Consider the following 20,448-nt stretch of genomic DNA (forward strand, 5'->3'; position numbering starts at 1 on the left):
AATCATCAACCAATCCATTACCTCACACTTAGAAACAACAACCTACTCTCTAATAAACAATTTGGATTCAGGAAAAAATTATCATGCAGTTTACAACTTCTCCACTGTAAAAACATATGGACTACAAATCTTGATCAAGGCAAAACAATAGATGCAATCTACATAGACTTCTGCAAAGCTTTTGACTCAATAGTACACAATAAACTTCTCTTAAAACTAAAATCCTATGGCATTTCAGGACCCCTTCACAAATGGATATCTGCTTTTCTGTCTAACAGACAACAAGTGGTCAAAATTGGCAATGCTCTATCAAATCCTGTTCCTGTCAAGAGTGGTGTTCCTCAAGGCAGCGTTCTTGGACCAACACTCTTCATACTATACATTAATGATCTTTGTGACCATATCTCAAGTAATTGTGTTCTCTTTGCTGATGATGTCAAACTATTTAACACCACAGACAATACATCTACCATTCAAAAAGACCTTGATCATCTAACTACTTGGTCCAAAACTTGGCAACTCCAAATCTCAACCAGCAAATGCTCAGTCTTACATATTGGAAAAAAGAACCCAAACACTAAGTACTTGATGGACATTACCTTACAGATGACCCCCACCCTGTTAAAGACCTTGGAGTTTTCATATCAAATGATCTAAGTGTCAAAGCCCACTGCAGCTACATAGCAAAAAAGGCTCTAGGAGTTGTAAACCTAAACTTGCGTAGCTTCTTTTCCAAAAACACTACACTACTAACCAGAGCATATAAAACATTTGCTAGACCAATTCTAGAATACAGCTCGCCTGTCTGGAACCCTCACCACATTTCTGATATCAATACAATTGAACATGTCCAGAAATATTTTACAAGAAGAGTTCTTCATTCCTCTGAAAACAACAAAATACCTTATCCCACCAGACTTGAAATCCTAGGTTTAGAAAACTTGGAACTCCGTCGCCTTCAACAAGACCTAAGTTTAACTCATAGAATCATCTATTGTAATGTCCTTCCTGTTAAAGATTACTTCAGCTTTAATTGCAATAATACAAGAGCAACCAATAGATTTAAACTTAATGTTAACAGTTTTAATCTATTTTTTTTTTTTATTCAAAAAGTTTTACAAAAAATTTTTCCCCCTTTCCCCCCCCTCCCCCCTCCCTTCGCAACCCCCCTCCCCCCCCGACTTCCCGGAACGAGCACAAGGTATAGTTAAAAATAAAACAAACATATGCTAAAAATTTTTCGTCCCAACTTAATTATACCCCTACAATCATCAATTCCTAACTTCCCCAAAAGCAATCAAAATAATACATCATAATCATTCAAAACAGTCTGATAACTCTTAGTCTGATATCTCGTTGAATATAGTCAATCCATTTTTCCATTCCTTTAAGTATCTTTCTTGCGTATTGTCTTTCAAAAGGCTGATATCTTCGCCATCTCAGCCAAATTGGCAACTTTCAATATCCATTCTTCTATTGTTGGTACTTCTTTTTCTTCCAATATTGTCCTATTAGTAATCTTGCTGCAGTTATTAGATTTAAAATCAATTTAGTCTCAATTACTGTACAATCCGTAATAATTCCCAACAAGAAAAATTGCGGCAGGAACTTTATCTTCTTTTCAGAACATTTTGTAAAATCCACCAAATTTTTATCCAAAAGGCCTTTATGTCCTTACAAGTCCACCAAATGTGAAAATATGTAGCGTCATCACAATTACATCTCCAACTTTTTGCTTGCATTTCTGGATACATACACGATAATTTTTAAGGATCTAGATGCCATCTATAAAACATTTTATAAAAATTTTCCTCAGATTCTGTGCCTCGTGAATTTAACATTTCTAACCCAATTTTTTTCCCACGTTTCCAATAATATTGGCTCCTGAAAGTTTTGTGCCCACTTTATCATACAGTCCTTTACCAAGTCCCTTTCAGAATCTATTTCAAGTAACACATTATACAATCTCTTTATATGCTCCTGAGACTGATTTCTAATTTGCTTTACCAAATTTCCCTCGTTCTGCTCTATACCAATTTTCTGATCTCCCTTCCATCTAGCACGTAGTTGCTCATATTGAAACCAAGTATAATTTTTCCCTTCCTCTCTTAATACCTGCAGAGATTTTAACTGCAAATTACCTCTTTCAGTATACAAAAGATCTTTATATGTAATCATTAACAGCTTTAATCTAGATTGCAGAAAATATTACTTCTGTAACAGAATCATCAGTGCTTGGAACACTTTACCTGACTCTGTGGTCTCTTCCCATAATCCCAAAAGCTTTAACCAAAAACTTTCTAATATTGACCTCACCCCATTCCTAAGAGGACCATAAGGGGCGTGCATAAGCGCACAAAAGTGCCTACCGTTCCTGTCCTATTGTTTTTCTTTTCTTCTTCCTATATACATATATATACATATATATATATATATATATATATATATATATATATATATATATATATATATATATATATATATATGCTTATACATCCTAATATTTACTCATATACATGTTTATATACTATATAATCTTTTTGTATGATACTTATATATTGTTGTGACAAAATAAATAAATAAATAAAAATAAAATAAATCTTCAATTTGCCAGATTGAGAAATACTGATTTAGACAGAACTACAGATAATCTGAGGTACTGCATACTCATCTCTAATTTATATTGTTGCTTGATACTGGCCATTCTTGTTGAAGGGGTCAGAAGCAGCTCTTGTTATTCAAAAATTAACTGTTATCTTAAAGAGCAGAGTACCTTCACTGTACCTATACTGTATGTGATATATGGCTTAGTTCTAAATTCTGCCAGCAGCATTGTATTTAAATTAGGCTGCATTTTCATTGATTGTGCTCTCTTTCAAAGTTTCACACAAATAAGAAACTGGGAGCTAGTACTCAACATCAACATTATTCAAGTAACAAAAAATGAAAATAGTGTAGGTTTGTCCATTTACTTTCACAGTTGGGGTGAAATGACAGAAATAACTTCAAAGATATCTTTGCAGCTTTTTCCCCCCACAGACCTATAAGACACAAGCCTGTGGCAAGGTTTGTTTGAGCACACGTAGAGTACATTTAACTTGTCAGCTGATCATACTGTGTTTGAAGCAATAATACACACCAGGTTTTGATAACTACAGTACACAATCTGATGGGGGGAGTGGGCACGTAAGAGCTGCAAATTCCTCTGTATAATGCAAAGGAAAAGAAATCTATACCAATGCATTGTCCCTCTAAAAGCAAAAAAGAAATTTATAGGATGTCATTGGGCACTCAGTGATATAAACAGGGAGGGGCCACATGGCAAACATTAGGTGGGAAGCAAATAAAGGAATAGCAAATGATGGGGTCATAAGGACTAGCAAGGTGTAATATCTTTCAGGTTTTTTTCCTCTTTACATTTTCAAACATTTAACCATTAAGGTCAGCCAAGTTTGTGTTTATTCCTACTGTGCAAAACCATGTCTTGCAAAGTTCTGAAAAGAAGACATTTTTCGATCTTCATTGTAGGATGAATTTGATTTCAATGTTGTTTTTAAGCTTAATTGGTGCCACTTAGTGGAAGCTTCCCTGCTTTTTCTTACACCTTCTGTTTCCATTTGTGTCTCCCTTTTCCTTTCCTGGTTGCTTACCCTTCCTATTCTGAAAAACCAATGGAAGGAGATTCTCTGGTCTTCCGTAGAGATTCCAAAAGATCAGAAAGGCTGTTGGAGGGAGAATTGTGCAATGCAACAATGCCATACATTCAAAAATAAATATATTTGAATGAAAGCAGGATTAGAAATCCCTATTATATTCTGGTAGTCTTGTTTGATTAATGGAGTAGCTTTTCTGAGTAGATCTTAGGAATCAGATTCAAAATAAACTGCAGAGAGGTTTTCTAGATCAGTAGTTCTTAAACTGGAGATAATATGGACATATTGTGGAGTAATGGAGTCATCTGTAATAGTTTCTTTGTGAATTGAGGATCCAGTTTGGGACAACCACTGCCAAGAGGCAACAAAATCTGTTCTTTATAGGAGTAGTGACACCATTCACAATCAGAAAAAGGCTTAATTGGATCTAACAGTTTAAGAACCACTCTTCTGTAGGAAGAGGAGTGGCAGAGGAAAACCCATTGAGTGAGTGAAGTTACATTTTTCCTTTCGTTTCTCCTTATTTCAAAGTGCAAACAGCATCTATGCATTGTAGGCCTTTACTTTTCAAAACATCAACTTGTTTGAATATGTTCAAACAAGCCCACATTCGCCTCACGAAGTGTTTACCACACTTCGTGAGGCGAATGTGGGCTTGTCTGAACATGTGAAAAGTATAAGCAAGGGGTAGAAAATGGCAGAGTAATTGTCTAGTGGTTAAGGCATCAAGCTAGTAAGTGGGAGACCATGGGTTCAAGTCAATGGTGGGTTGCCCCCAGTTCGGACCGGTTCCCAAGAACTGGTAATAAAACTGGCAAGAGGCTCCGCCCACCGGATGTCATCAGGAAGTTTCTGCACATGCGGTCCCATTGCGAACCGGTAATAAAGGTAAGTAAAACCCACCTCTGCTTCAAGTCTTGTCTTAGCCATGAAAGCCAGCTGGGTGATTTTGGGCCAATCACTTTCTCTCAGCCCAACTCGCCTCACAGGGTGGTGGTTGTGCAGAAAATAGGAAGAGGAATATAGGTCGTATATATTTATCACCTTAACTTATTTGTAAAAATAATAAAGGTGAGATACAAACAAACAAACAAACAAACAAACAAACAGAATAGTAGTTGTGTGATTCATAATCGCATACATAATATGTAAAGTGGGTTTGGGAGTGAGGGTTAATATTAAGGCCACAGTCTAACTGTATGTAGCTGCATTTGTAACTTACACCATACACCATAAACCAGAATCCGTCATTGCCTTCCGTATGTGTACATTTTTGCCAATCCTATCCTCTTACATAAGAGCTTCAAAATCTGGTTCTGCCAGTTGCCCTGGAGCTCCAACGAGGGAACTTCATGCTTGAAGTGGTTGATAGATTAATAATAGATCCCACTCCCCTCCCCAACTCATCCTATTCCCTCCCTCCCCGACTTTTAGTTGCAGTTGATAATTTATATTTTTATAGTATTTTATTTGTATTATATACATGTTTTGTATAGTTCTAGCCTTTTTAACACTGTAAGTTGCCGAGAGTTACCCTGTAGCAAGACCGGTGTTAAACAAATTTAATAAATCAAATAAATAATAAATATTCAGTGTATCCTTGAACATATAATACAGAATGAGGCTTTGATTTTGTACTAACATACCACTGCTATTGTTTCTCAACCTTGCAATTTTGAGAGGTGTGGACTTCAACTCCCAGAATGTCTGACTGGGGAATTCTGGGAGTTGAAGTCCATACAACCTAGGTGCCAAGGTTGAGAAATGCTGCTATGGATTGATGGGCAAAGTACAGGCCCAAAGTACATTCAACTTCCTCCCGCTGCTTCTTTTCAGTGGATTTCTTGAACCTGTCTGTTGGATACTGTAGAGGTCCAGCTTGTACTTTCTGAGTCAATCTACAATTTAAAACAGTTCTAGGCAGGGGGTGGGGGGGTGTACTGTAGCTGGGGGTTTTTCAGAACATTTCCAAGAGTAGCTCAGCATATTAATTCCTGGAATATAATTTTGACTAAAAATTCCTGGAATATCACATTGACTAAAGAGAAGCTTTATAAAAAAAGTGTGTACATAATTTATACAAGTTGTTCATTAATATGGCATGAAAAGAGAGATTTCTTCTTTTGGCCTCTTGAACAAATTGTCCTCTTGAGAAAATATTGCTGGCTTGATAAATCACTAATTCCGCCCATCTCCTCCTCAAGCAGATTAAAGAAGAAAAGAAGATAAAAAGTCACTGATAGGAGGCAATAACTACTAGCGTTGCTGAGATATTCTGATCATTAAGGCAGATGCTGAGATCAGGCAAGGCCATAATCCATAATTGTACTTTGTTTGGTTTTGACTTAACATGTTACATAAACCTACTCATTGCACTTTGCAAAATAAGGTGGCATGGACTTGGATTTGTGGGAATGTAGCCAATTGCAATGATTTCATAAACCAAGGATTTAGCCCTCTGGGACAAAATTCTTTTTCTGAGATCTGGTTGCTCCCCCATCCCCCATTGTTTAGAAGAGACCTTCAGCCAGGTCTTTGGCAAGGGAGAGTGGACAACTCTTGTTTCAGCATACTTGCTATTTTTTAAATCTTTACTCTGTATTGATTGTAATGTAATTTCTTCGATGGTTGTGAGCCACCCAGTCATTGAGATATTATGATTGGTTGCATAGTCAATGAGATGTTTAGACTGGATTTGGCATTTTTATCCATGTAATGAGTTCTTCCCAAGGACCTGGGTTAGGCAGATATTGTTGTTAAAGGTACTATCATAAGATGTCAGCAGTTCCAAGGAAACCTGCCTTTTGCAGTTGACTGATGGTGATTTGGTCAATGCCAGTGGCATTCAAGTGGTACTCCAAAAGTTTTGGGATTGCAGTCAAGGTGCCTATTTCATACTATTATGCCTGTTGCTACTATCTTTTTGCCACAGTCATTCTACTTCTATTTGCAGGTCTTTGTATTCTTCTATTCTTTTGTCTCCAAGTATTGCCAGGTCCATTATCCAGACTTTTTGTTTTTCTTATCGACAGTTGTTAAGTCTAGGTTGTTATTATGGTTTGTCACACAGTCAGCAAATGTTCAGACTGGATTTGGCATTTATATCTACCTATCAAATTATTATTGTTGCTGTTGCTGTTGTTCATCGCACAGTCAGCCAGATGTTCAGACTGGGTTTGGCATTCTTGTCTACCTATTGAGTTCTCCAAGGACCTGGGATAGGCAGATCTGGATATTTGATGGTGTTACAGATATTGTCGCAGAATGGAAGCTGTTCCGAGTAAAGCTGCTTTTTCCAATTGAATTACTATTATTATTGTTATTGTTGTTGTTGTTCATTGCACAGTCAGCCAGATGTTCAGACTGGATTTGGCATTTATCAAGTCCTTTCCAAGGACCTGGGATAGGCAGATCTGGATGTATGTTGGTGTTACAGATCGTTGTAGGATGGAAGCTGTTGAGTATGAGTAAACCTGCTTTTTGCAATTGACTGATGGTGAATTTGTCAATGCCAGTGGTGGTTAAGTGGTGCTCCAGATATTTTGGGATTGCACCCAAGACCCCTATTATTATTGGGACTACCTTTGCTTGTTTTTGTCACAGTCAGTTCATTTCTATTTTTAGGTCTTTGTTATCTTCTCCAGTTCTTTCTCTTCTATTCTGCTTTCTCCAGGTACTTTTTTGTTTTTCTTATTGACAGTTGTTAAGTCTGGGTTGTTATGTGTCAGATGCCTGTCTGTTTGAATTCTAAAGTCCTAGAACAATTTAGCTTCTTCATTTTCTTTGGTTTTCTCTATTTTATGAACAGCTAATACAGAAAGGAGGCTTGCTTGCAGGCAAATGATATTTCTTGTAGATTTTCCAGTGCACCATTGTTGCTACTTTGCCATGCCATTGCATGTAGTCAGCCTGTGCAGTCTTCTTGCAGCAGCTTATCAGGTGATCCACTGTTTCTTCAGTTTTTTTGCATAGGTGGCACTTATTATCTGTTGCTATCTTCTCAGTTCTGGCTTTGTATGCATTTGTTTTTAAGGCTTGGTCTCTTTCTTCAACATTGCTATTATAATTGTTATTATTAATGTGCGAACCCAACCCACATGTGGGAGGCTCTCAGACAGCAGAAGAGAGGGGCTAGATTAAGAAGGTGGAACTGGGAATCTTCTGTACCAGAAAGCTTGTCCAGGGCTTCCTAATCTTCTTTGCTGCCCTCCTCATATTTGGTGAAGGACGCTGTTCATTTGAGACAAAAGATTCAGAGGTTAGGTCATTTGTGCATGAAATGGGAAAGGAGATGCTATCCTGTTTTCTTCTACAGTAGCAAAAGATCTTTGGTGACACTTAGCTGCTGCATCCTTGGCAGAGAAAGCCTTGCTCAAAGGGAATATATTTTCTGACCCAGAACCTGTGTTAATATCTTAGTCCTGTAGCTACTTTTTAGATGAGCTGTGATAGGTATCGGGAATAATTGCATGGTCCTTCTATGAGATGACTTGGGTGGGTGAGATACCTTGATTTGGTACTCCTTGAACTCTGCATTACACACTTGAAGCTGCCACAATTGGCTCTTTTGCATAATCAGGGACCAGAAGTGCACAATTGCTTTACTAACTTGAACATTATGGGTTAAATTACAGAAAGGATTAAATCAAACCACATTTCAACACAGGCTCTGCAAAATGGGCTTTAGCTTCACACAATGGGAAGAATGTAATTCTGCTCAAAAGCACAACAAAAGAAATTCATAGCAGCTCATCTGGTAAAAGATTTGTGCAAATTGAAGATGTGTCAATATACATAAAATAATTCATCAACATGTCCTGCATTATGCATAAAGGGTAGTGTGTGCTTTGGTTCCTTTTAAGGGATAGAGAAAAAAAGAAAGTGCAGAAAACTTTTAGCGGCTTCAGATATTTTTTAAGTGTTTTACATACTTGCCTGGATTTGCATAAAACAAAATGTATTATAATGTTGCCCAATTCGTGCGCAAGTTCTTAAAGGAGAAGATTTAAATGGTCATGCATTCCATTATGAAGCTGATTAACCACTAAAGAAAAGGCAAGTATTGACTAAGTACTGTAAGAAAAAGGAATTAAAAAAAATACAAAAGGGGGAAAAGCTGAATAATTATAGGTAAGTAACCATTCATGGCCAGAGTCCACGGAGTCTATTGAATTTAAACAAGGAAGCATAAAAAGCCTTAACCATATTTTCCTTGCTGGTTACTTACAGCCATAATAAGAAGGTGATTCTCAATGCAAGCCTAAACTTCCCAAATATCATTTCGGATTTTGAAGGAAAGATTTGGGGCATAAAAGGAATCCAAACTAGCACCATTTTCTCTATTCTGCCCAAATCTGAATCTGAATGGGTTCTAAAAAGAATTGATGGAGTTCAGGATTATCATGAGCAAATAGGATCTACCGCTTGAGCAGAGGGTTGGACTAGAAGATCTCCAAGGTCCCTTCCAACTTCGTTATTCTGTTAGTTTAGTGACTAGTTAGTTAGTTTAGTTAGTTTAGTAAAGAGGCAGGGAAGAAGAATAGAATAGAATAGAATAGAATAGAATAGAATAGAATAGAATAGAATAGAATAGAATAGAATAGAATAGAATAGAATTTTTTTTTGGCCAAGTGTGATTGGACACACAAGGAATTTGTCTTGGTGCATATGCTCTCAGTGTACATAAAAGAAAAGATACGTTCATCAAGGTGCAACATTTACAACACAATTGATGGTCAATATATCAATATAAATCATAAGGATTGCCAGCAACAAGTTACATACAGTCATACAATAAGTGGAAAGAGATTGGTGATGGGAATGGTGAAAGGTCTTCTGGATTGCAATCAGGTGTGGTTTTTTTTATTTTTCCTGTTCTGCTCCTCTTTGAAGTACAGTAGTTGCCTGCAAAGGAAGAACCTAGAGCAGAGATGGGAAAAATCCCCAAACTATCCAAACTACCCAGTCAATTACAAAGGCATTTGGAGTGAGTATATTAAGACTTCAGGGGAAGAAGGAAGACAAGAGGAAATAAAAGGTCAAACAGAGAACCAGCAAATTTACTTCCTCTTCAGGGTGTTTGATGATCAGCTAAATCTCAGAGGAGCAAATTTAACCCTCTTCCCGGAGGGAGCTGAGGGTGAGGGGGGGGAGTTTGATGGTGACTGTCAGCCAATCAAGTGAGCACACATCTCTGGGGAGGGGGGAAGGAGAGGATTTTCTGTGCTGCCCTTGAGGTAAGGCATGCCAGTCATCACGTAGGCAAAGAGCCCCCACTGAATGCCACAGGTTTACATTTGAAGGTCCAGAGCAATTGTACTGGGGGTGGGCGGTGTGTGTGTGTGTGTGTGTGTGTGTGTGTGTGTGTGTGTGAGAAATAGCGGGGTGAGGGGGAGAGTGGTTCTGCTTCCCCTGTGCTTCTCCTCAGACAAGATGTGACAAAAGCTGAAGCTGGGGGGGGGGGGAAATCCAAACAGGCCAGCAGGGAGGTCTGTAGCTCAAAACGTGTCCCTTGATGGAAGGCTTTTGCTAGCCGTAGGGTGCATTGGTGCCAGGTTTCATGTACCATTCAGGAACCCTTGAAACCACAATAGCACCATAGGCCCCAATCTCCTCCTCCTTGATGGGGAAGCTGGCAGAAAACAGGCAGGGCAGGACAACGTGTTTTTGAATGGGGTAGATTTCTTATGAGTTTCCAAGGAGACAGGCCGGAGGGAAGGGACAAGGAATAATGTCCCCACCGGATAATTGGGGACTTGTTTTGTGTCATGGAATGGAGTACTGTATACGGTGGATATTCTCCTTGCTGTGGGCTTGGTGAGCCCTTCTTATTTTTTTAAAAAAGGACTAGAAGACCTCCAAATTCGCTTCCCATTCTGCTTTTGCTGTATTCGGTAGATGTTTTTAATCCTTCTTTTATTACTTTATAAGTAACTCAAGGTGGCAAACATGCCAGTGGTGGATTGCTCCCAGTTTACACCGGTTCAGGAGAACCGGTAGTAATAGTGGTGGGAGGCTCCACCCACCTGCCCAGAAGTCATCAAATACGCTCTGTGCATGCGAGCGAACCAGTAGTAAAGATAAGTAAAACCCACCACTGAAACATATGTAAAATTGCTTCCTCCTCCTATTTTTCCCACAACAACCCTGTAAGCAGTGGTGGGTTGCTACCGGTTTGCCCCGAATCAGGTGAACCAGTAGCGGCGACGGCAGGAGACCCCACCCACCTGCCCAGATGTCTCTGCGTATGCACAGAAGCTTCACATGTGCGTGCCCGCAAGCAAACTGGTAGTGACCAAAATTGAAACCCACTACTGCCTGTAAGGTGGGTTGGGCTGAGAGATTGACCATCCCAATTGATTTCATACACTAAGGTGGGCGTAGAACCAGGGGTGGAATCTAAAAATTTTCCCTAACGGTTCTGTGGGTGTGGCTTAATTGGTGGGCGTGGCTTGGTAGTCAGATGGCTGGGTGGGCGTGGCCAATAACAATAAATAATAAAAATAATAAACAAAGTATACCAACTTACACACACTTTACTCACACACAACACAACACAACACAACTGACACACACACAATGTAAAAGCAGCTGCACTTCATCCAAAATGGCCCCTGCAAGAAGCAGGAACCTCACACAGCCACAAAAAGCTCAAAAAACAACTTTCACACTTTACACACACATACAACACAACTGACTCACACACACACAATGCCACATAAAGCTTTGTGAGATTTTGTGTGTTTGTGTAGTTAGAGTGAAACGCTACAGAAACGCACCAAATCTCAGAAAGCTGCATAAATATTTTATTATTTTATTTTATTTATATTTTTAGATAAAAGCAGTTAAATTTAAAACTTCCTTTTAAATTTATACATAGCAATTTAAAGTTAATTGCTATGTCTAAAAAAAAAACTCTTTAAAAAAACGCCAATTAACTATTTTTTTAAAGCTCCCCCCCCCCAGTTACTTACCCAATTCAAGGGACAAGGCAGGCAGATTGAGTTGCTCACTGATGAGATGGATTGCAGGCAGGCAGATTCAGTTGCTAGCTGATGCAATTGATTTCAGCAGCCAAAGTAAAGCAAGGCAGGAGCGAGCCCAAACGAAGCAGCAAGTAGACAAGTGGGGACTGGGCAATTGGGTGGGCATGGGAGGGGTGGTGGTCAGGGATTTTTGCTACCGGTTCTCTGAACTACCCGCCCCCATCGCAACTGGATTGCGCGATCCAGTTCGAACCGGGAGCATTTCACCCCTGCCTAGAACTCACTGTCGCCTGATTTCTGGCCTTCTTCCCTTAACCATTACTCTAAACTGACTCTCAAAACTTCAGCATCCCTGCCTGAACCACTCCTAAGAAGAACTTTAACGGCCTTAAAAACATTGAAATTAAAGCAAAGAACGAGACTGACTACAGCTCGGCAAACTCTGGGTCTGTTTTTATCGACAGTGACCTCTGAATGATGATTATGATAACGATAAACTGAGCTGCAAGAATTACATTTATAAACTGAAAAGAGCCTTTTCTCAGAAGCACAGGCAATATTGTTCGGGCACTGTAAGCTGCAGTCCAGCAACAAGGCCACCAGTGGGATGCTAAAGGCATTTGGAGAATGCTAAAGTCTGCAGTAAAAGAATAGTGGGAGAAAGAAGAGAAGGAGGAGGAGGGTTTTAATTTAACAGATTATGTTTACTTTTTCCCTTCACCTTTGGACCATGAAACAAGTCAGTGAAACTCTGGGTTCTTATTACTTGGAAGTAGCATTGTGCACCCAGATTCTCCCACACCCACTCGCCACGGCAGGGCAAATTCCAGTCAGGGGTAGCCTCTCCCTCATGACTGAAATTCTGTGCATATTTACTGAAAAGTACGTCCCAAAGTCAGTGTGGTGTAGTTGATTAAAGTTGTTGAGCTGGGGCTGGAGAGAGCAAAGTCAACGGTTGCTGAAGCTCACGAGGTGACTTCAAGTGAGGGGGGGGGGCTCTCTCTCTCAACTCGTCTTGTTTCTCAGGGCGGTTGTAGGGGCAAAATTGGAAGAAGGCACCAGAGTTGGAACAACCAGTGTAATCAGTGGTGGGAGAAAGATGACTAATACCGTGAATCTTCTTCCCCTTCTCCCTAGGGAACACAGAGTTCAGCTGCATACCTGGGTTGTTGGAAGCCAGCCCCATTGTACTCTGTGATTTATTCTGTGTGCATAGCAGTGTAGTCATTCCTACCACTCATTCCAAAGTGAATGCAGATGTGAAATCCTAACCAGATTAGCTTGGGCAGTAAAAAAAAAAAAATTCTGAGAGCTCAGTGCAAATTAATTATGGGAAAGCTCTTGTCAACAGCAGAGAAAGCAGAAGTGAATCTGGGAATAAATAGTTGAATGAGAATGACAAGAGATTTACTAAGACATTGTAGTTAAAATCGAAACTGTACATTTCAACTCTATGGACAATTTTGTTGGGATAGATCTGGTAATCATCACGCACCATGCACCATCTCATAAATGGACTAATGAAAAATCCATGCTTTAGATCAGGAGTCACCAACCTTTCAGACCTCAGGGACCACTAAATTCATAATTTTAAATCCTGCGGACCACTAATATGATCTGCCTAATGGCAGGCTGGGTGGGCGTGGCTAGGTGGTCATGGCCAACTCGATGTCACTCACATGGCGGGACACCTCGTCAGCCTCTACTCACCCCTCCCCTCTCAGCCACTCCTCATCTCCCCAGGTTCCTTAGGGCCCCAACAGGAAGCAGTTGTTGGAGCTAAGCAGCCACCATGAGAAAGAGCTGGCAAAACAGCTGGCTCAGTTCAAATTGGATGTGACCAAGAAGGAGGCTCAGCAGAAGCACCTCACTGAGGACTACCAACATAGCCTTTCAAAGCAGAGGGAAGACCTGCGGAAGTACAAGGCAAGGTACTGGCACCTGGAGCTCAGCGGGCTGAGATGATCAGCCAGTTCCAAGCCATGATGCAGTCCCACTGGAACAAGGTCCTCTGGCTCTTCGCCACCAGTGGCACTTCCCTCCAGCCTTCGCCCAAAGCCCCGCACCAGGAGGCCGAAGCAGACCTCAAGTCGGAATTTCTGCCCCCCTCCGACCCACACAACACAACCATTCATTACATGTATCCGGCCCAGGGGCCGTACTTTGAGGACCCCTGATGTAGTGCAATATAAAAAATGCAAATTATTTTTCTGTGGACCACCAAAATTTTCTCACGGACCACCAGTGGTCCATGGACCACCAGTTGGTGATCGCTGCTTTAGATTAGGCCATCTATAAAGACTAGGCAACCGAACTCAGTGGCTGGATTTACCCATTCCACTAATCTATAAAAGGGTGTGATTCATTTTGGCCTAACATGTTGCATGAACCTATCACTGAGTTTTAAGTTTTAGAGAGCATTGCAGCCTAAATTAAAGAATATCTTAAGCCAGCAAAACCCTGATTTTTAGTCTAACGCATACCTATAACCGATGTCACATATTTTGGAATACATATGCTTAGGATTAGGGTGCATGACTTAAACTCTTGGATCACAGAATATAAATTAAATTGTTAAGGTGAAATAGGAAAGACCTTTTTGCCTTTTTTTAAAAAAAATTCTTTGCTATAAATCAAAAACCACATTTGTTATTCAGAAAGGGATGCATGAGAGAGTATGTGTTTCATTAAGAGTGAGATAGGTTGTTCTCAGAAAAACTTACCAGCATCAAATCAGACTAGTACTTGGATGTAAAATTATCCAGGAATAGCTTAGGAAGTCAAAACAGTACATGAAAGTGCTCGCAAACCACACATGGTCAAGAAAACTACTGGATGTGTTCATGAATCAAGTTTGACTTGAAGAAGACATCACCTTTTATGAATCTTTGTCTGCACTTCACATAGATCCACCAAATGAGTGCCCAGTAAAACTTATGCAGAGTTAGGCCATTGCTTCAGATTCTTACTGCAATTTATCATATAACTAGAGTCCAATCTAATTTACCATTCCTTGCCATATGTCTCCATTCTTCTTATGAGATCCCTGATTGCTAAAGAAGGTCACAGAAAGAGGACTTAGCCTCTCAATTGATTTGAATAGGTAATTTCAACAGCATTCAACTATACACACAACAGATGAAACAAATGCTTACATTTTATTCAAATTTTTATAATGGGTGACTATGATATCATTGATGTCAATAAAACTAATCAACAGTAGGATAGCAAGGGTTGAATTTATACATTAATGTGGTATTTTGGTATTTTTGTTTGGCAAAACATGCTTGAGATCTGGGCTACAAAAATCTGGATTGACTCTAGAAGGAAAGAAATATTTCAGAGTTTTCTGGGTTCGCTATTTGCTGGTTGCCTACAATATTGTAGCCCTTTAAGATAAAGATGTTTCTTTGAAGATACAGTCTTCATTAGTCTTGTATAGGCAGTCTACCCTTGGGATTCAAACTTCTGTTGCTAAGCAAGACAGCTATTAAATGAGTCACATCCAATTTTACAATTTTTTTGCCACAGTTACGCCAACTGCAGTTTTAGGTGAACCACACAGTTGTTAATCAAATCTGGCTTCTTCATTGACTTTGCTTCTCAGAAGGTGGCTGGGAAGGTCACAAATGGTGATCACATGACCGCGGGATGCTGCAACTGTTGTAAGAACAGGCCATTGCCAAGCACCTGAATTTTGGTCACATAACCATGGGGACAGCAATAGCATTTAGACTTATATACCACTTTTACAGTGCTTTTACAGCCCTCTCTAAGCAGTTTACAGAGTCAGCATATTGCCCCCAACAGTCTGGGTCCTCATTTTACCCACCTTGGAAGGATGGAAGGCTGAGTCAACCTTGAGCCTGGTGAGATTTGAACTGCTGAATTGCAGGCAGCCAGCAGGCAGCAGAAGTAGCCTGCAGTACTGCACTCCAATCACTGGGCCATCATGGCTCAAGTAGAGTTGTTAAGGACTGATCATATGTCACTTTTTTCAGGGCTGTTGTAACTTCTAATGGTCACTAAAAGAATGACTGTAAATTGAAGACTACTTGTAGTGATCTACAACTATAAGAGGGAGTTTCTACAAGTCCTGCAGTTACATTCAGAGGCTGGTGGAATTTTTCCCAAATCTAAAAAGGTATTTCACCAAAAGTAATCTTAACAGCAGAGTTTTTGTAAAAATTGCAGAAATGTATCAAGGTCTTTCTTTCAAGCAAATGAACAACTGTAAGTTCTTTTTAAAGTAAGAAGCAATTTTCTTTATTTTATAGGGGATATTAGGAGTATAAAGCTACATACAGTCATCTCATTTATTTGTACCCTGCCTTTCAAAAACAGGCTTCCCCAGAGTAGTTTCACAACAAAATCAAACACATCAAAATGCAGATCAACTTTTTTTTTTAACCAACAATCCGTTGTACAATCAAATACTCTATTCTACATTCCTCCTGTCCCCTTTTAATTCTTTGGAAAATTGATCCCTCTAATGCCTGGTGAGTCAGGCATTTTGTTTTTTATAGATTTTATAGATTTGTTATACAAAAAATGCAGAAAGGAAACTTAACAAGAAAAGCAAAGGAGGGAGCTCACATTGTCCCTCCCTGTTCCATTGTATGGCCACACAATCTTATTTGTCACTCAAATGACACCCATTTATCACCCATTCAGATAATGATTAACATAGCTAATTACAAGGTAGTTGTAGGTAGTTCTTAACCATGCAATCATATTTCTTTCTAGTATTCCTTTTTATCATTCTCAAATTAAGGCCAAAGCAGCGGATAAGGCTTATTTCAAAATATATTATCCAATTTTCAGAAAGCATACAGTGCAGAAATGAAAGTGCCAGTCTAATACCACTCCTTAATATTCTGTAAGAGTTTCTCCAAGGTTTTCGGCAGCAGCCTTAACCCGACAATGTTACCTGAGATTCTTTGAATTGGAGCAGGGAGTATACAGAGTTGGAGTGCATTCGGTAGATTTTTTTTGTTTGTTTAAAAAAGAAATAAAATTGACATGTTGCAAAGCAATGTGCCAGCTTCAAACATAGCATTTATTTGCTGCAATACCTTCAAGCCTGCAAAGGCGTAGATCAGCTCAGTGATTTTGTGAACAGGGAATCTTCGCAGGGCAGCCCATTCTTAAAAGAAACATGAACCAAAATTCCAAATGTGTGGTGGACCCAAAGGATTGCCTACTTCTGCTATACAGCCTACATGCATTGAGTCACAATTGCACAGGTCTGCTAATGATTTTAACATGGAAACAGCTGAAAAAGCACTTGTGCCTTCCCACAGGCATTGAAAAAAAGAGAGCTGAATTTCTGATCAGAGAAAAAAGGATGAGCAGATCCAAGAAAGGACAATGATGATGATGATGATGAAGATGATTTTCCTTTCCCTGTAACAGTATTCCTTTTCTTGATTTCGAGGTACTTAAACTTGTACAAAGATCTGCAAAAATCATGCATTTGCCAGAGACCAGCATTAGACACCCTGGAAAGGTGCAGGCAATAGGAAACTATGCTCCGTTTTGCTAGAATCCGCCTCCCTCTCTTAAATCCTGGCACTCTTGCTGTTGTTTTTCTGGGAAACTGTGCATGCTTCCAGGGCAACAAATATGTGGGCTTTGCTAGGAAGAGCTCTCTTTCACAGATAAGGCTTCCATTTCTTGCCATAGTGCTGCTGCACCTGCCTCGCATAACATATAAGGAGCACGGCTGGCTACCGATAGCTCCTGCCTAACCCACCCGGATTAAAGAAACCAGGAAATGGGAGGGGGGGATACGGATACATTTTGCTGGGGACAATCAGTAAGAATAAGGTTACATTTTGGAACTTTAGAAAGAAAAAAGAAACAAGGAGGTTTAAAAAGAAACAAAAGGCCACCGTGCTGTGCTAGAGCTTGATTGAGTTCTAACAGGGGTTCCCCAATTCCTGGGCCACGGCCCACCTCTGGGCCTTGAGCCGTTCGGAACCAGGTCCCGGAAGTTGCAGGTGAGCACACTCATGCGCACACGCATCCCCACTTGTGCGAACAGTGGGCGAGCACCTGCGTGAAGCGGTATATAAGTCTAAGTGCTATTGCTATTTGCATGAGTGGTGGGCACACATGCCCAGCACTTGTGCAAATGTCCACCGCTTATGTGGAACCATCCCCTTTTCCGACTCCTACTAGTTTGCAAAGTCAAAAAGGTTGGGGAACTGATCTAGATACAGTCCACTTGTTGCTTACTTCCAGAAGCAGGAAAGGGGAAAGACAGCTCTGAGCTAGATGACGAGTTAAATTTGGAAGGAAAATTCAAGTCAAAAATGCATTGCATGGTATGGTGTATCTGAACACAGGTAGACAAAACCTGGCATTTGGTCTTGGATATTTCTCTGTGATGTCTCAGCCTGATATCAAAGCATTCCTGACCCATCACAGACTATTCCTGGGCCCCAGCCTCACCCAACCAATCATTTCCCCTCTGTCTCCTTCATATCCAAATGCAGTCGACCAGTTTATAAGTTACCCCTGTCTGCCTACTGGCTGGAGGAAGGGCTCCCCATCCTCTTCCTCCTCCTTCCTGGAAAGAAGTCTGCAAACTAATCTGGTTGAGATTGTCCTGGTTGAACAGCTGTTGGGACAGCTGGCAATAATCTACCAACCCAATGGAAAGAGATGCAGCAGGATAGAGTAAAGGGGAGAAGGATCACTGCCATCCAGAACCAACTCTCCATAGAGAAATCCTACTGCAACCCAATGTTACAGTCTTCTTATCTGGGGGCTACATGCTTCATATATATGTATATTTATAGGCTGCCAATGCAATTCCCTGGGCTGCATATGGTGGTTTGAATGTACGTGGTTGGATGCGCTGGAATGATGGCGAAACACCCAGCCCGTTCTAAATGACGTGTGCTTATAAAACATGGTTATGTGACAGAAATGAGCTTAGTTCAAACATAAATTTCCCTCTTCCAGAATATTTGGGATTGAGTGCTTAATAATTATAAAAACATTCACTTCTTCTGAAGAATCCCAAGATGTGCTTGTAAGAAGGGACCAAAAAACTCACGAGGAGCAACCACTTCATGGTATACATATATCCTGGTTGTTTTCTGAGGAAACGAACTCGGAAGCCGCCTTGTCCATCTGAAGAGCAGATGCTAGAACTTTCTAGCCTGTTAACACCAGCGTGCTGACTCTTCTTTTTTCCCCAAATGGTCTTTCGTTGCATCATCAAAACAAACAAATCAACTTTCTAACACTTTGTTTATGGTCATAAAAATATAGTGGTCTCTCTCTAGCTAACTCCAGTCAGCAGCATTTTCTTGATGTTCCAGCCCGGACAAAAGACACACTTAGATCCCGTCCTTGGGCCGAGGGAGGAAGGGAGGAGAAGCAAAGCAACTCTCTTGGCAGGATCTTTGGGTGTGGGAAGCAGGAAAGGCCAGAGGTCAAAGGAAATCTGTCTACTTTTACTTCACTAAATATTCCTGCTGGTTTCAGTATGCATACAAACTGTGCCTTTTTAGGGCAATACTTTTAATTAACCTTTTTTTTTTAATTATCCAAAGGTTTCCCATGGCCTTTGAAAGAGAAAATCTTCCATGTAGCTCCCGGTCAACTGCTCCCTCTTTTTTCAAAGCAAAGAGCAGGGCTGTGAGAATTAAGAGAAAGCTTGATTTGCTTTGGTGTGGGCCATACCTTTCCTCTTACCAGTAAATGACAGGCCTGAGTAATACTATAAAACCTGATTGCCTTTACATTCTTTCACAGGTGCAAAGTTCTTAACTCTTCCTTCACATTCACATATGGCAACCAGCAACAGACATATACTTCCTATGTACAGTCTCTAAAAGGATTCTCTAAAAAGTAATGTCTTTGGAGTAGAGCCCCCCCCCCAATTTTTTTCCTTCCTTCCCTGCATCTCCTGGGTGGCACTCTGCTCCTCTTTAGCAGTAGGTCATTCAGACTCTGCCTTAGCATCTTCTTCCTTTTAGAGAAAAGTACAGCAGTTGGGCCGCCTCTTCTCTGACTCAATGTAGTCATGGATTTGGAACCTGGGCTCATCCAGCTGCTTCACAGCTCGCTGCTTGAGCTCTCTGGAAAACAAAAGGGTCAAAAACACCACTCAGACATTATTTCAAAAGAAGGAACTTTTGAAACTTTTTGAAAAGAGAAACGTTTTCCTGGTCATCTAGAAGATTTCGTCTTTCTTAAAATGCAATACTCCAGAGTAAGCGTGTTAATGTCTACCACCCACCTCTGCCCAGAAATAGATGCCGCTCACAACTCCTTCCTAGTCTGCTGGGACCTTGAAAACCAGCTACAGTGCACCATTTCTTGGATGTTTCATTTCAACACAAAAGATTATGATGGTTTCCAGAAAAAACAGAACAAATTGCGTAAGTGGGCAGCAGCAAAAGGGGAGAAAAAAAATTGTTTTGTGAAACATCCAAGAAAAAAAATAGTGTTGAGAAGGAGATGGATGAACTCTCACGGAAAACCTCACAAAGGGTTTGGTTGCTCCATTTAACACTACTGGCAAGGGATTGAATAATTCTCTGATTATGGATACTAGTGAGAATTCCTTACATTTTTGAAGGTTGAGTTTTATTTGGTCTCACCTCCAATAGCCTTTTCTTAAGAAAGCTCATAGCAACCCAATGACCAATTATGTTGGGTTTTCTGAGCCAGTCTTTCTCAAATTCTCCGAAATGATGTTTTGGAGCTCATTCCTACCAGTACAGCCAGGTGGTCTGGATCTTACTATCCAAAACATTTTAGGGCACCAGCCTCGAGTCCTGGAAGGGCTT

The 20,448-nt window shown here is 40.3% G+C and overlaps 2 protein-coding genes across 3 annotated transcripts in view; one reads left to right on the forward strand and one right to left on the reverse strand.

Annotated features, from left to right (window-relative positions):
* The window catches only part of CD300LF (CD300 molecule like family member f), a 117,449-nt gene that overhangs the window by 10,439 nt on the left and 86,562 nt on the right, over window positions 1-20,448 (forward strand). The window lies entirely within an intron of this gene.
* The window catches only part of RAB37 (RAB37, member RAS oncogene family), a 33,900-nt gene continuing 28,254 nt past the window's right edge, over window positions 14,803-20,448 (reverse strand). For both annotated transcript variants that reach the window (XM_058165555.1, XM_058165554.1), the window contains one exon: window positions 14,803-19,734. In XM_058165555.1, the coding sequence (XP_058021538.1) occupies window positions 19,629-19,734 (106 nt within the window). In that variant the 3' untranslated portion in view covers window positions 14,803-19,628. The remainder of the gene's footprint in view (window positions 19,735-20,448) is intronic.

Source organism: Ahaetulla prasina, chromosome 2, assembly GCF_028640845.1.
Source record: "Ahaetulla prasina isolate Xishuangbanna chromosome 2, ASM2864084v1, whole genome shotgun sequence".
Taxonomy (NCBI): domain Eukaryota; kingdom Metazoa; phylum Chordata; class Lepidosauria; order Squamata; family Colubridae; genus Ahaetulla; species Ahaetulla prasina.